At 27.5% G+C, this 15118-nt stretch overlaps 2 protein-coding genes across 2 annotated transcripts in view; one reads left to right on the forward strand and one right to left on the reverse strand.

The window, feature by feature from the left end:
* The window catches only part of LOC107438484 (RNA polymerase II-associated protein 1), a 54844-nt gene extending 44080 nt beyond the window's left edge, over positions 1 to 10764 (reverse strand). The window contains exons 1-4 of the mRNA XM_087167740.1: positions 10522 to 10764; positions 5145 to 5310; positions 3680 to 3714; positions 1586 to 1766 (exon numbers count right to left, since the gene is read on the reverse strand). Of these exons, the coding sequence (XP_087023866.1) occupies positions 1586 to 1766; positions 3680 to 3714; positions 5145 to 5310; positions 10522 to 10527 (388 nt within the window). The 5' untranslated portion in view covers positions 10528 to 10764. The remainder of the gene's footprint in view (positions 1 to 1585; positions 1767 to 3679; positions 3715 to 5144; positions 5311 to 10521) is intronic.
* Positions 10765 to 14170: 3406 nt separating this feature from the next.
* LOC107438482 (periodic tryptophan protein 2 homolog) overlaps positions 14171 to 15118 on the forward strand; it is a 35685-nt gene continuing 34737 nt past the window's right edge. The window contains exon 1 of the mRNA XM_043048880.3: positions 14171 to 14322. Within this exon, the coding sequence (XP_042904814.2) occupies positions 14305 to 14322 (18 nt within the window). The 5' untranslated portion in view covers positions 14171 to 14304. The remainder of the gene's footprint in view (positions 14323 to 15118) is intronic.

Raw genomic sequence — 15118 nt, forward strand, 5'->3', positions numbered from 1 at the left:
TTTCAAGTATTTTTTCAATTATTTAAAAAGTGTTTTTGCACATAATATTTTTAGATTTTATATTTTCAGCCTTTTATCTAACTCATCCTTGTGGTATAAATCAATACAGAGTTCGATAAAAACGGAACATTTTTATAAAAATCAGAGATTTTTAAGCAAACTGCGCCAAAATGAGGTGTCAATGAAAGGATCTTAAAAATAGTAGTTACAAGTGTTAATGAATGCACTCAGAAAGTTTTTAATTGAGATTTTGTACTTGCAGAAAGTTTTTCATTTTATATAACTCTGCTCTTAGATAACAGCACTATGCAAAAAATACAAAATTGATTGAACAAGATAATGTGGAACAACTTTTTATTCTTATTTTTTAATTCCAATTTATTATAATAATCACAACAACCAGAATTATTTATTCCCCTATACTGATATTTTTTTTTTCAGTTGCTTCACAGCATTATAATCATTGGACAAAACACTTTCATTTTAGATACATAACTTTTATCTAAACCTCATCAAACAACAGTTAACTAAGGTTAATTCCCAATTATTTAAGCAGTTGCCTTCGTCCTCCTCCTTCAACAATTTGCTGTGATGACTCAGTGCCTCAACTTTCTAGACTTATTCCTCATATTCTCCAAAGTATTTGAATTAGAAAGCAATAAAGGTGCAAAGCCTCCTTTTCGTGACAGACAGAAATTTAATTATTACTAACTTGTTAAACATTGCCCCAAAATTAGTTGTGACCAGACACACATTCTACACCAGTATCACCAGTTTTAAGAAAGTAATAGCGTTTAGATTGCCTTTTTGGTATAGAAATTACTTTTTCTATTTTTATTTTAATCTCACAGAGATATTGTCTTTTTTGTAAACAACAAGGGTTTTCATGATTAGTGTAGCAGTATTTAAAATATAAAAGTGATGTAAAGTAAGTTTTGAAATAAAATATTTCCGCATTTGAAAAGAAAACATAAATAAAAAAGTAAGTCACAGCAATACAGAATATTCAAGAAAAATACAATAGTTAGATTTCTATAATTAGTGAAAGAAAATAGTTCATTCACAGAATTCACTATGATAATCTGAAAATTTCCTATTTTCAGAAATAAATATGAAATAATTCTTCAAAAAATTAAGGTTTCACGGCATATTTTTAAAACAGAATTTACAAAGAATAGAACAAAAATTTATTTGTTGAAAAGAAGAAAAAAAATGTAGCAAAAATATTAAGACAGATGATCACCAAAAGGAAGTGCTGAGGAATACAACAAGAAAGTAGATTAAAGGGACAATATAAAATTACATACTAAGATCACACATATAAATTCTAAAATAGTGTCTTAGTTTCAATATGATTTGGATATTTCATTAAATAATCTATAGTTTACAAAAATAAAGTAGCTTTAACCTTAAAATTTAAAAAAAGGAAAAAACACAACCACTTTATTTTCACTCTTTACACAGAAACTATATAAATATTACTCAATGTTTACAAACATTAAAGCCTTTTATGCATTTAGATAAAAAATAAATAAATTGCAAAACTCTTGATCTACTTTTAATAGAATTATCATTTTAATCTAACCTAAATCAGGTTTCTTTGGAATGCCACTCTTGTTTTCAGACGATATTGAAACATTTTCAGACTGTTTATCTTCACTTTTAGCTCCTTTTTTAAGACAGGGCTCCATTTTATTTTTAAGGAAATCTTTTTGTTGTTTGAGTAAATCTTCATCATGCTCATTCATGGATGATCTTTTCAAATCCTATATATAATAAAAACACACATAAAGTACACAATAGAAAAAAAAGTTATAAAGAATTCTCCAATTTCAAACAGTTTACAACTGTACAACTTGATACATAAGAATACTTTAAAAAATCAATTTTAGTTAATCAATTGTATTTATAATAAATATTTTTTTTTGTTAATATAGTATAAAATGAGAAACTAAAGACAGATAAGATCCAGAAAAACCAGAAAGTACATTATTTCCAAATTTAAAATTACTAATTATTCTAAATTTTCAATTTTATGCATGATTACTTTTTTTTCATAAAATAATAGATATGTCTGAATTAAAAATTAAACTAAGTTTCAAATATGGCTATCACAAAACTTTTTATGTTTGTATGCTTTATTACAATAATATGGATTCCTTTAAAAACTTCTAGAGGTCTGATACACATTACTTTCAGTGTATTTATTTGTTTAGCTTTCATTTTCCATGTAGTAAAAGTATTAGTATATCAATAAGTGGCGGTATTTACAAATAAAAAAATTAGTGTTTTAATAAAAACATGCTTAGTTTAAATATGGAAATCAAAAAAGTTTGTTATTTTTTCTTGTTAAAATTGTAACAAATATTTCATTTTTATGTTTTACAAGTTTAGTAGAAGCTATTAATATATGATTGTTTCAGTGTTGAATACAGTAGTAATAAAGATATATGAATTTTTAAATAAATTGTGTACAAAACAAATACTCTATTAAATATATTTAAAAATATATGATACTTTAAACTAAGATAAAAAAGAAGAAGCTAGATTTGATTACATTGATAAAACTTCATTAATTTTACTTTTATAATGTGAAGAACTCTTTGAAATTTAAGAGGTAACAAGACAGTAGAAGCCTAAAAAAAAGTTTTTTTTAATGAATTTTACAGAGATTTTGATAAACTTTACTTAAAACATTTTTTTTATCTAACTGTACAGATTTTAATCTTTATTTCATTATATTACAAGTACAAAAATTTAAAAAACTATCACTTATATAATACAATGTTTATAGCTTATTTTTTATAATTATCAGTTGAAAAAAAATCATCAAAAATCATTTTTTTCTTAAGTAATTTAAACAAGTTATTTCAATAAAATAGTTAAAATAATAGTATTTTACTAAAATGTTTTAATAGGTGTAAGCAAATCCATCAATTAACTGAATGCACAAGTTCACTTGTTCATTCATGTCCACTTGTCCATTCCAGCATGTCCTGCATCACTCATCACACTCAATATATTGTGACAGGCATACATATGTAGTCAGACATATAAATACTAGAGTACTTCTCTCTTTACCATTGCCTTCTCGCCATTGAGAAATGTCAACTTTGTGTCTGTCTGGAGAACAATATATGATACTTTGATATAAGTTTTGATAAAATCATATGCTGATACATTATCTGAAGACTTTACTAAACCATGAGCTATCATTTTAAAAAGACTACTTTCCAAAGTAAATTGACATAATATTCATTCACTATTGTATATGATTGAAGAAGTGCATGGACTGGACATGCCTTGATCTCTGAACATGAAATTGAGAAACTTTTACAAAAATTAGAATTATCTATGAATTATGTTTTGACCTGAACATGAACTAGTAGTCTATGCATAAGTCTCAGGTTTATCTCAAAAATGGGACAGAATTATTGATTATTAACAGTGGATTTGAAACTTTTAGTGTTTAACAAATTAGTGATTTTGTGACGAAGATTATTAACCGATTTATTTATATATCAGGAATGTCTAATTTACAACATCAATATACAAATAAGTGATAAAGAAAAAAATATTGATTTTGATAGAGGAGGATTGCAGGTTATTCTCCTAGTGCATTAGAGATACATAAAAATAAGTAGTTACTGATGAATAAAATATACAGATAAAAACTGACCTTTACATCAGATATCACTTTCTCATGATGAACATCTAGAAACAAATTAAAAATATATAAAAGCATGTAAAAAGAAATATAGATTAAAAATATTACTTAAAAAAAATACAAAATGAAGAAAAAATCTTGATATATTTAGGAAAAATATATAAAAGCATATTCTTTGTAAAAAGAAATATAGATTTAAAATATTATTAAAAAACAAATACAAAATGAAGAAAAAATCTAAATATATTTTGGTAATATCGGTAGTGATATCTAAGTAGATTGAAAGAATTTCTTTTTCAGATAATGCATGTAAAAGGATCTTGATGTAAGATACCACAGTTCTATTATATGTGCCAGCATAAAGTAATTATTAAATCAACTATTAAATCAACAGATGACCATTTGGAGCATGAAAGCAGAGCAAGATCTTGTGCTGGTGTAGTTGTGGCTCATTATGGCTGGGGAAATATTATAGAAAACTAAATACAAAGATAAAAAAATAAAAAATTCTAATGAGAATAATAAAAAAAAAACATAGCTTGCAAAAGATTTAGTTGTGTTTAACCATGAAGATTTTACCTAAGCATCAATATACACCTTAAAAAAGTTTAATAAATATGAATAAATTAAAATAATAATACACGTTTGTGGCATTTGACAGATGAGTATTTCATTCCGTTAAAATATAGAGTGCTAGTTTTAATAATTACATAAAAGCTATGATCGACAAAGGTAGTTATAGAACAGAACCATTTCTCTCTGGAAATGAAATTTAATTTATTATAATTCACACAAAAGCAAGCATAAAATCACTCAATTCAAAGAATTGAATGATTTTATGCAATCAATTCATAGCAGCCATATTCACCTAAAACAAGGTAAAATTTTTATTTATAGTGACAGTAGTCCGACAATGCACAATTTATTATAAATATTGTTTTTTTAAGTTACAAGGGATAAGAATTAATATGAACTTTTCAAAACAGTTGCATGGCAATTTAATATTTACTGTAAAACTTTACAATTGGGGGCCCCTCTCCTTTTTCGTGATTTGCAAATAAACGAATATGTATTGTAAATAAACCAAAAACCAATCACATAAAAGTAAAAAGTTGCAGTAACCTGAAGGTGACGTCATAGAAAGCAAAGACCGCAAAGTATATCATGGTAACCAGAAATGGGATTACAACAAAACTGAATAAAAGTTATCGCCAAACCAAGGGGCCTCGATTCTACACTAGAGCCATATTTACTTTTAAAAGATTAAGTTTCATGAAATAATGAAGATTATAATGAAATAGTTGCAATTTAAAGGAAAGCTGCAAGAAATAAATTCAAGTGAAAAGCTAGCTCTATGCAGAAAATTTTACCAAACATTTAATTTTATACTACAAAAATTTATTCCCTAAAAAGTATACATTTCTTCTACTCAGTTTTAAATAAGTGTATCATGAATGACATTCAATCCAGTTCTCACCTAAATTAATCTTTTCATCAGAAACACCTTCTAACTCAAAAGATTTTGAACTAAATTCTGGTGGTTTTTTCAAATTTACACAGGACTTAGCTTTTTTCTTAAAGAACTCTTCTTGTTGTTTCAGCAAATCTTCATCAGATTCAGCACATGTTGGTCTTTTCAGATCCTATTCAATATAAGAACACATTTTAAAGTCACCAACAAACAGTAAAAAAAATCTCACTACTAAATAAAATGCTGCTACATTTAGTTTTAATTTATAGTTAGGATGCTATCTAGAGGCTTCAAACATTACGAAAGTTCATGGTTTAGTAACAGAACAGATATAATTCATAATGTATTTTAATACAGTAACTAAAAGTATTTAACAATATATCATGTTCCACACGATATATATATAAATTTCATATATATTTTGAAAATATTTTGTAGTCACATAAGATTGTTTTTTCTTCAAATTGTTATATTCTTTAAATAGGTACTTTCCAGCCATCTCTCTTTGAAACTAATTCTTTTCGACAAGATAATTTATTAAGTATTTATTTATTTATTTTTATGCGATCGATCTAACAAAAATATTACAAACGTATTAAGAATAAAATTCCTGATTTACTATAAGAAATGCATTAAATAATAGAACATGACCTCAAAAATTCATCTATTCAGGGAATTAAAAACTCTATGACCCGGCTTTATACCAGCAGTGTGAGCTATATCTTAACTATTGCCACCAAAACACCAAGAAATTAAAAATTAAAAAAATTTAAAAATCAATTATATAAAAAAATATTACTTCAAAATTCTAGACAAGTATCACATTAATCTAATAGAATAAATTAATAAATAGTATTAGTAAAAAAAAAATTCCTGAATAATAGAAAAAGTTATCTTTTATGATAAGTCACATTTTTTTTAAATTCTTAAAAATTTACATAATTTGCTTTGTAATATAAGCATATTTGTTTAAATTTATCTACATTAATTATTTTTAGTATCTGTACCAAAGAAAAAAAGGAAGAAAACATTTATAACTCTTTCATATTACCAGACTTCTCCCAAGAAATAAAAAACGTCAGGATGCTTCCTTGCAGAAAAGGTCACTTTGAGTTTTGAAAGGGCCCTCACTTATCACCATTGAAATTTATCCAAAATACGTAATATTATATAATGACTGAATTCGATCTTCAATTATTTGAATTACACTCTTATATTATTTTATGTGTATATTTCACAAATTTAAATAAAAAGGTAGAAACCAAAAACAAGCAAAAAAGTTGCTTATTTTTGGTTTTTAACTTTTTATTTAAATTGTTTACGCAAGAAAAATTTGGTTTTAGCAACTTTTAGAGCTTTTCCATTTAGACTTATTATTTAAAAAAAACAAATTTCCTCAAAATTAGCTTAAGTCAATTTTATAATTTGATTGGATTATATTTCACAATCCTTCATTATCAAAATAACAGAAAAATTTGAAGATTTTGAAACATAATTAAAGGCGAGCTAAAAGACAATCTCTGTGAATAAATTTTCTTTAAAATAAATCAACTAAAAAAAAAAGGAAAAAAATGGATGAACAACTTTAAAGCTTTTCATTAAAGCTATTTTAAACTTTAAATTATGAGAAAAAAAACATTTAAAGGTGCATTTTTAAATAAAAAGTATTCGTTTAAAAAAGTAATGGTAAAATTTAAAACTACTAAAATATTCAATCCCTCTCTCCAAATAAAAGATGTGAATACTTCTGGGGCTGAATATCTTGCAAATTTTAACTATATAACTAGACAACACAAGAAAAATCTTACTAACATGAAGGAATGAAATTAAAAAAAAAATAATTATCAATAATATAAAATAAGTTAAATAATTATTCATAACAAAACAAATCAAAAGTGGACTTTTCATGGAAACAGGTACTTAAGAAATCAACCTTTTCCTGTAAGAATAAAATAAGAATGCAATGTTTCTCAGGGAAGGTGACTTATTTTACAAATAGGCAAAGAGGGCGCATTTATAGTGAGCAAAGGGCAGACGGGGCAGGCCGCCCTTCTAAAAGCGCTTAGGGAGAATGATTACATTGAAACAAATACTCTTTGCATTTTTATAATTTCAACATTATGTTAATGTTGGCCCCAAACACTTTACTTGGTAGTTCGTTATCCAAAAATCTTAGTGCATCCTAGGTCCATGTACTCAATAGACAACATGAATTCTTAGAGCAACCAACTTTAAAGCAATGTATTAATGTTCCAAAGCAAAGGTCTAGTAAAAAAAAATTGGACCTAAAAGAAATACTCATCTGCAGTAGACCGGACCATCAACTGATAGAACGCTTGTATCTAAACTAACTGAAAAGGTTACACAGCTTTAAAAAAAATCCAGAGCAATTAAATGTTTATTTCACTCAAAAAAGAAACATTTTATTCAAATCAAAAAATAATCTGCTAAAAATGAATAAAAATATTAATTAGTTAGGGAGTTCTTGAATATTTTTGTTTATCCTGATATATGTTTTCTTGTTTATATTTTTTTCTCTACTTTTTAACAGTTTTAGTAAACAGCAGTTTTATGATTTATATTTAAGTTGCTTCAGCGTGGAATAAAAATTATTACCAAAAAAAAAAAAAAAAAACCTTTTTAACTGAGTTTTAAGATTAATTGATGGTCTGAAAGACCAGAGCTCACATTGATAGAGTTTACATTGAGAGTCAATTTACATTGATAGCTGCTAGATAATTTGTGGTAATAAGTCAGTGTTGTTTTGTGAGAGCTATTTTCATAAAAAAAGAGGATTCAAATAATTACATTGAGTATATTTAGAACCATGAATTAAAAGTTTTGTTAACTATGAACCTTTCCTTAACTAATGGACAGCTGAGAAGATTTCTGCTTCAATACCTGTGCCAAAATAACCTCCAAGTTTAGATGACTTCCTAGCAGTGAGGCACAAGAAACTAAAGAAAAAGAATTACAGAGGGGGAAGGACTCATTGAGTATAACTCAAAGCTGTCCTCCGACTTACTTCTTGCAATATATTTTGTAAAAGTTTCTAACATCAGAATGCCTTGGCTTTTGTAGTGGCATGAACAGATAACAATACAAAAAATATTATTCCAATAGCTAAGTAGGAGTTCTGAAAAGAAAAACTAACAAAAAAACACAAAGAGGGAAAAACTTGTAGTTGCTTTCAGACAAGCTACAGATTCCTACACTATTTTGAGAAAACAATATCCTGACTTTTGCAGGTTTTTCCTGACCTTTTACAATAAAATTCCTGACCCGCCGTTTCCCACTCCAACAAAACTTTTAACATTGCAGTTTCAATTAGTAATAATATGCTACTTAGTCATAAGTATTATAGATTGAATAGGATAAACACTTATATATTAAAGTGGAATAGAGTAATAGCACTTTATATCCCAAATTATATTTTCAGAAAACTTGTGAAACATATTTTTAATTATCATGATTAGATTAAACTTTTAGTGTGTTTTTGAAGTTAGATACGAAAACTATTTAAATAAAAAGATAAAGAAAATCTGTTGGATTATGGAAATATTATTTTATTTAATGTTAAGTGGAACCAAATGCATGAGTGTCGTCAGGATATAAAGGGTTAATCAAATCTGCGAGATATGTATCAGTATCCTCAAATAATATTTACTCTTAAAACATACTAAAACATTTGTTACATTAAAATATTAATTTTAAAAAATCACAATTTCACTTAAAACTGACTTTTCTTTTAAAAGATAATATTGAAATATAAAGGGGAAAAAAGTCAAAAAAAGTTAATTATATACAAATAAAAATTCAGATAGAAAAATTATGCAACTTGTGCGAAAAATAAAATCGAAAATATCTTTTTTTTTTCAGTATTTTTAAATTTATTTCTGTAATACTGTAAGCTTCCGGAGAAACTCGGGGGCTCCTATGTTATATAATATTTCTCAACATATTTTGTTGTTTGACAATTTCTGAATCAAGAACATCCAGTTCTGTTGCAGCAGTTTTCGCCAATTTAGATTTTCTTAATTTCAAATCATCTATCTTTTCTTTTATTTGTTTTCTAGAAATTTCAGCTTTTCTATTCTTTCATTTTTCTTTTATTTTGGCTTCTAATGCATGTCTCCATCTTGTTCTAGATCCTTTTACAGCATCTAGCATTTTTTTCATTAATGTCTATGTTTTTTATTCCATTTATAAATGCAACATAATCATACACACACCTTTGTGAAATAATAAAGTCTTCATTGACATTTTCAACCGGCTGTTGCGTTACCATGAGAGAGAATAAGAAAAAATTTTATAACCTCCCACAAATTTTCAAAATTTTTTTCTCCGTGCAAATATTTCGAAACAAATTATCTAATCTCTTTTGCTGTGGATTAAACTCAAAGAAACTCTTTTGCTCTTCTTTTTTTTTTTAGCAGCATCACAAAACAGTAAAAATTCCTTTTTTGATTTTTTAGCTGTTGTTTCAGCTACTATTGTCTGTAAACCAGTTATTCACACAAAAAGCAATAAACCTAGCAATCTTATCAAAAATTCCTTATCATTGGATAAACCGGAGGAAAATTGCTAACAGGACAGGTTCTACCAGGGAAAGAGGAATGTTATTATGAGGAAATTACATATTTTGAATTATAGATTTTTCCTAGAAACTTTGTTTTTGCCTGTCAGTCTTTGAATGAACTATAGTTTTTTTTTTTATTTTCCTAACTTTATGAATATGTAAGAAAAATCCTGACTTTTTCCTGACTTCATGAATATGAAACAAAATCCTGACTTTTTCCTGACTTCATGAATATGTAAGAAAAATCCTGACTTTTTAGCTTAATTTTAGAATAGCCTGACTTTTGCAGGTAACTATTAAAAAAATTTTTTAAATTGATTGCACAAACAAATATTGAGCTGTGGCACTTGGTGATTTCAGTTGGAATGACCAACTAATGAAATGAAAATATCCTTTAAAAATTATAATGATTATTTTACAACCAACATTCAAATTATTTTCTTTAAATTTAGTAAACTGATTTGAAACATGCAAAATCCAAATATATCAGAAAAAGATGTATATCTATAGTCTTATGGCTTTCTAAGATAACCGAAGGGATTATGGTAACAAAAGAATATTGCTTAGATTTTAAAACACTACATTATGTAAAGCTTTAGTTTGAAAATTAAAGATGTGAGCAGCCTAAAATCATTTGCGACTCTCATTAAATAAATGATTTGAAATAGATTTACTAAGCTGCTATTCCTATAATTATATAATATATGAAACTTAGATTCTGAAATACTGTATGAACTCGTAAAAACAATAGATATATATTAGGAAAATTCTACTTTCACTCTAGAATCAATAAAAGATACTTACTTCCATTATTCAATCGACATAAACTATTCCAAAATCAAAATGTATCGGCACTTTTTTTAATTTCCGATAACACTTTTAAAAGATATATAAGGTTCGGAAAATTTCGTAACTTGTAGCTAATCAAAGTTTGAACAATCCTCTTATTTCAATTATAAACAAAATACACAAAACTCACAAAAATGTTTTTAGTCGCACTCCGCTTTCATGAAGTTTCATATTCTAGATTTAACCTAACTCACTAGTAGAGATGTCCAATATTTTCTGGAACAAGTATTTTGCACCGGTTATTCAATTATACCTGTTATAAAAATAACAGGTTACTTCCAAAGGGCTGTTCCAAAATACTAGGCAAAAATTTTAATTCAATTATGTTGGCAAAAATTTATTTTTCTACTTTTTTAAAATGTTAAACTGTTTTTTGGCAATCTTTATACAGTTTATAATAAGAAAAAAAATCATGTTTTATTTATTATTACAGGGCCGTAGCCAGACATTGCGAGGGTCTTTCTATTTCTATTTGTATTTCTGCAAAATCTCTAAGAAAGTAGATAAGTCAAAAAGAAAGATAGTCAGATTTTTATTTAAATTATTCTAATAGATAATATGTTTTTTCTTTCAATTTAATATCTAAAAATAGACAAAATAAGAATTTTATTCCAGTATTATTATTTTTTTATAGCTGTTTTAAATCTAATAATTTAACGAGTAACTTTGCTAAAATCAAATTAATTATTCTAAAAATGTTTATATATAGCTTATTTTCTCTAGTTCAATAGTTAATATTTCTATATATAGTTTCTCCTTCTTTTTTACCTATCGCTTGGTGTCACTAGAACTGCATTCAAAAACCATGCTTTAGGCAGTCTTGCATAGATTTGGGGGGAAAATTCCACTATAATATTTATAACAAATACCACCTATGAAACGTGAGCCACTCTATGAATCCCCCCCCCCCTCCATCTTCATGTCTTGAAAACTTTGAACTCACCTTTTTCTAAAAAGGGAGATTCACAACCTTTGCTGCGGAAGATTTTTATTTATTATTAGATACTTTAAGGTAAGCAATATGGTACACGCATGTTATGTTGCTATCTGTAATACATATATATATATATATATATATATATATATATATATATATATATATATATATATATATATATGTGTGTGTGTGTGTGTGTGTGTGTATTAAGGTTAACCCTAAACATGCTAATTAGCTATAGCATTAAATATTATACAGAATCGAATCAAACACAAAAACTGTTCTACATGAATAGCAATATCTTTTATTCAACAAATTTTGATTTTGGGGGTGAGCCACGATCAGTAACGTATGGTCCCGATAATTTAAGCAAAAAAGCGGTCGTTTAAATCCTAAGTTTAAGTACAATTAGTATTATTGTTCACTTTTTTCAGTTTATCGCCATATCTCAAGAAATTTTAAAGCTAGTTGGAAATATTGATCACACAATTATAAAATGTATTTATCTAAAGAAAATTGAACGTAAAAATTAATTTTAAGCAATTATCTATTATTGTTTGTTATTTATAATTAGAAGAAAACTAAAATTTGAGCCATGTAAATTTAACACATTTTAACTGTGTAATTTTAAAACGCAAAATTTGAACATTATTGATCAAATCGTTTCTAAGTTAAAAAATTTCAAAAAGAAATTACTTCTTTCGAATTTTGCATTGTGTCATTTAAAATTATATAGTTTACAATGATACATGAGTTAATGTGCCTTGGTATTCAATATTGTTTCAACCATTATTAAACAAATAAGTATAAATTAAGAAATAATTTTAAGGAGATTACATTGTATTTCCCTTAGTTAAACAAATTTTATAATAATGAATAAATTTTTTTTAATTCGCTTAAATTAATTTTTTTTTTTTTTACATGGAATACGTAAAAAGTAAAATTAATACATAGAATTAAAAGGAAAAACAGAAACAAATAACCCAAATTCATCAAACAAAAGATCGGTTTTGTCAAAGAATTTGACTTATTATAGACAGCACTTAAAACGTGAAAATCCGATCAATAGAACAAAATTTTTTCAACAGTCTTTTTTTTCCTCCCTGTAAGTGTAAACATGATATTTCAAATTTAAAAGCAATTTATAGAGTTTAAAAAACTGTTTACTTGTATCAGCAAGAATTAAAAACTTCTCGCGTGGGTAGCATACGTTGTAGTTCATTTACGTCGCACTAGAGTTGCACAATGGGCTATTGGCGACGGTTTGGGAAGCATCTCTGAGGATGATCCGAAGACATGCCATCACAATTTTGATCCTCTGCAGAAGGGATGGCACCCCCGTTTCGGTAGTCCGACAACCTGCTCTCAAATTCGAGCACTTTACGGAAGAACAGTTTAACGAGAACCCATACCGCACACCCTCGATCCCTACTCAGGCTGATCCAAGTGGTCACCCACCCGCGCACTGACAGCAGCCAGTGATGCTTGACTTCGGTGATCTGATGGGAACCATGTCTTAACGATCAGTCCACTGCGGGACGTGAGCAGCATACGATAAGTTTTGTAAGATATGTGAAATTATGGTAAGTCTCAAATTCTGTGTTTTCATAGTGTACGATATCAAAGAACTGTAATAGAAGTCATAAAATTTAGTTCCAATAAAACCAAATGTCGTTCTATAAACTTAAATTTAAATATCAATTCCAACCATAAATTAATAAAAGTACTTAAATTTCATTTCGTTAAAATTATTTTGCGTCGTCCGAAGTAAATCATTAAATGCTTTTTTTTCTTTTTTTTTTTAATTTCACTCCTAAGAAAATGATTTTTCTGCATTACATTGTTAAAATACATATAGGGTGTCTTAAATTTATTAAAGAAAAATAGCCTTTCTAAGGTTTAAAGAAAAAAAAAAAAAGGAAGATTGAAAATGTTTGATATTCCACTTCTAGCCCTCCCCCCTTGTAGCATCACCTCTGTGTCTTAACAATCTATTATTAATAAAACTGCCAAATAATATTTTAAACATGCTATATCGGAACAGCCTACTATTTTTAACACTGGCTAGTATTTTGTTGTTGTAGTTGTAACTAATTTACGTCGCACTAGAGCTGCACTATGGGCTATTGGCGACGGTCTGGGAAACACCCCTTAGGATGATCCGAAGACATAATTTTGATCCTCTGCGGAGGGGATGGCACCCCCGCTTCGGTAGCCCGACGACCTGCACGCGAAGTCGAGCACTTTACTGTAGAACAGTTTATTGAGGACCCATACCGCACACCCTCGGTCCCTACGCAGATTGATCCAAGTGGTCACTCACCCGCACACTGACCGTAGCCAGTGATGCTTGACTTCGGTGATCTGTTGGGTACCGTGTCTTAGGATCCATGGTCTTAACGATCAGTCCACTGCGGGACTAGTATTTCGGAACAGGCAATATTTTGTCACAGGCTAGTATTTTGGAACAGGCGATATTTTGTCACAGCCTAGAAATTTGGAACAGGCGATATTTTGTCACAGCCTAGCATTTTGAAACAGATGGTATTTTGGCACAGGTGAAATAGGTTAGTATTTTTGAATAGGTTAGTATTTTGTATCGTAACAACTGTAACCTGTTACTTGAAAATACCTGTTATTGCCCATCGCTACTCACTAGCAATAGATATTATATTGGGTTTCTAACTGTATTTGTAACGTGTAGCACATGTGCCGTATTGTTATTGTTTACACTTTTTAACAATTAAAATAAAGTTTATATACTATTTTTATATCTAAATTTCACTCAGATTTATGTTAAAATGAAGTTTGCATACAAAGTAATATTTTTAAAATTATTCTATGACTTTAAATTGTATATTCTCCTTTTTTTTAAAATTACTTCTAAATGAAATTTCTAAAAATTTCACTACGATTAAAATTTTTGGATTTAAATTTTCCTGAAATACATTAAAATTCTCCTAAGCTTTCAGAATTTTTTTAAATTAATTAAAAATATTTTGCTGGAGAAAGATAATTGCTGTAATAGAGAAATTCCTATTTACTATATACATGATGAACTACATGTGTATACATTTTTTTTCTGTTATAGAAAGATCTCTGTCTAGTAATGTTAAATTAAAATATTTTTGGTTTGTTTTATGAAAATAAATTAATTTAACTTATTTGGTTATTAAAACCATTTGTTTAGTGGGAAAATGGTAGGAATTTTCAAAATATTAATCACTGTAATGAACTGTCCATAAATTCTGTGTTTATTAATTAACCAAATTTATATTTTATGACGTTATAACTGCAGATAACCTAAATGAGAAATGAAAGAGCACAGTATTGAAAGAGCACATGTTGCACAGTATTAATCCATGATGTGTTATATTTATACACATAATGCACTAATAAAATGCTCTCCCGGGTTTGCTTGTCTTCTTTACCTCACTGACCTTTACTTTTACCCTCATTAAATTAAACAAAGGCACCCTTGATTGTTCGAATTTTTCTGAAATTATCAGCTGACGGTTTCATACATCAAGGTGTGAGACCGTACCATCAGCATTAAAAAATTAATAAAGCTGGTAGTAAGTATGCATAACTCGACGTAATAGAAAATTAAAATGC

Source organism: Parasteatoda tepidariorum, chromosome 7 (assembly GCF_982258835.1).
Source record: "Parasteatoda tepidariorum strain Cologne lab strain chromosome 7, Ptep-v5.0, whole genome shotgun sequence".
Taxonomy (NCBI): Eukaryota; Metazoa; Arthropoda; class Arachnida; order Araneae; family Theridiidae; genus Parasteatoda; species Parasteatoda tepidariorum.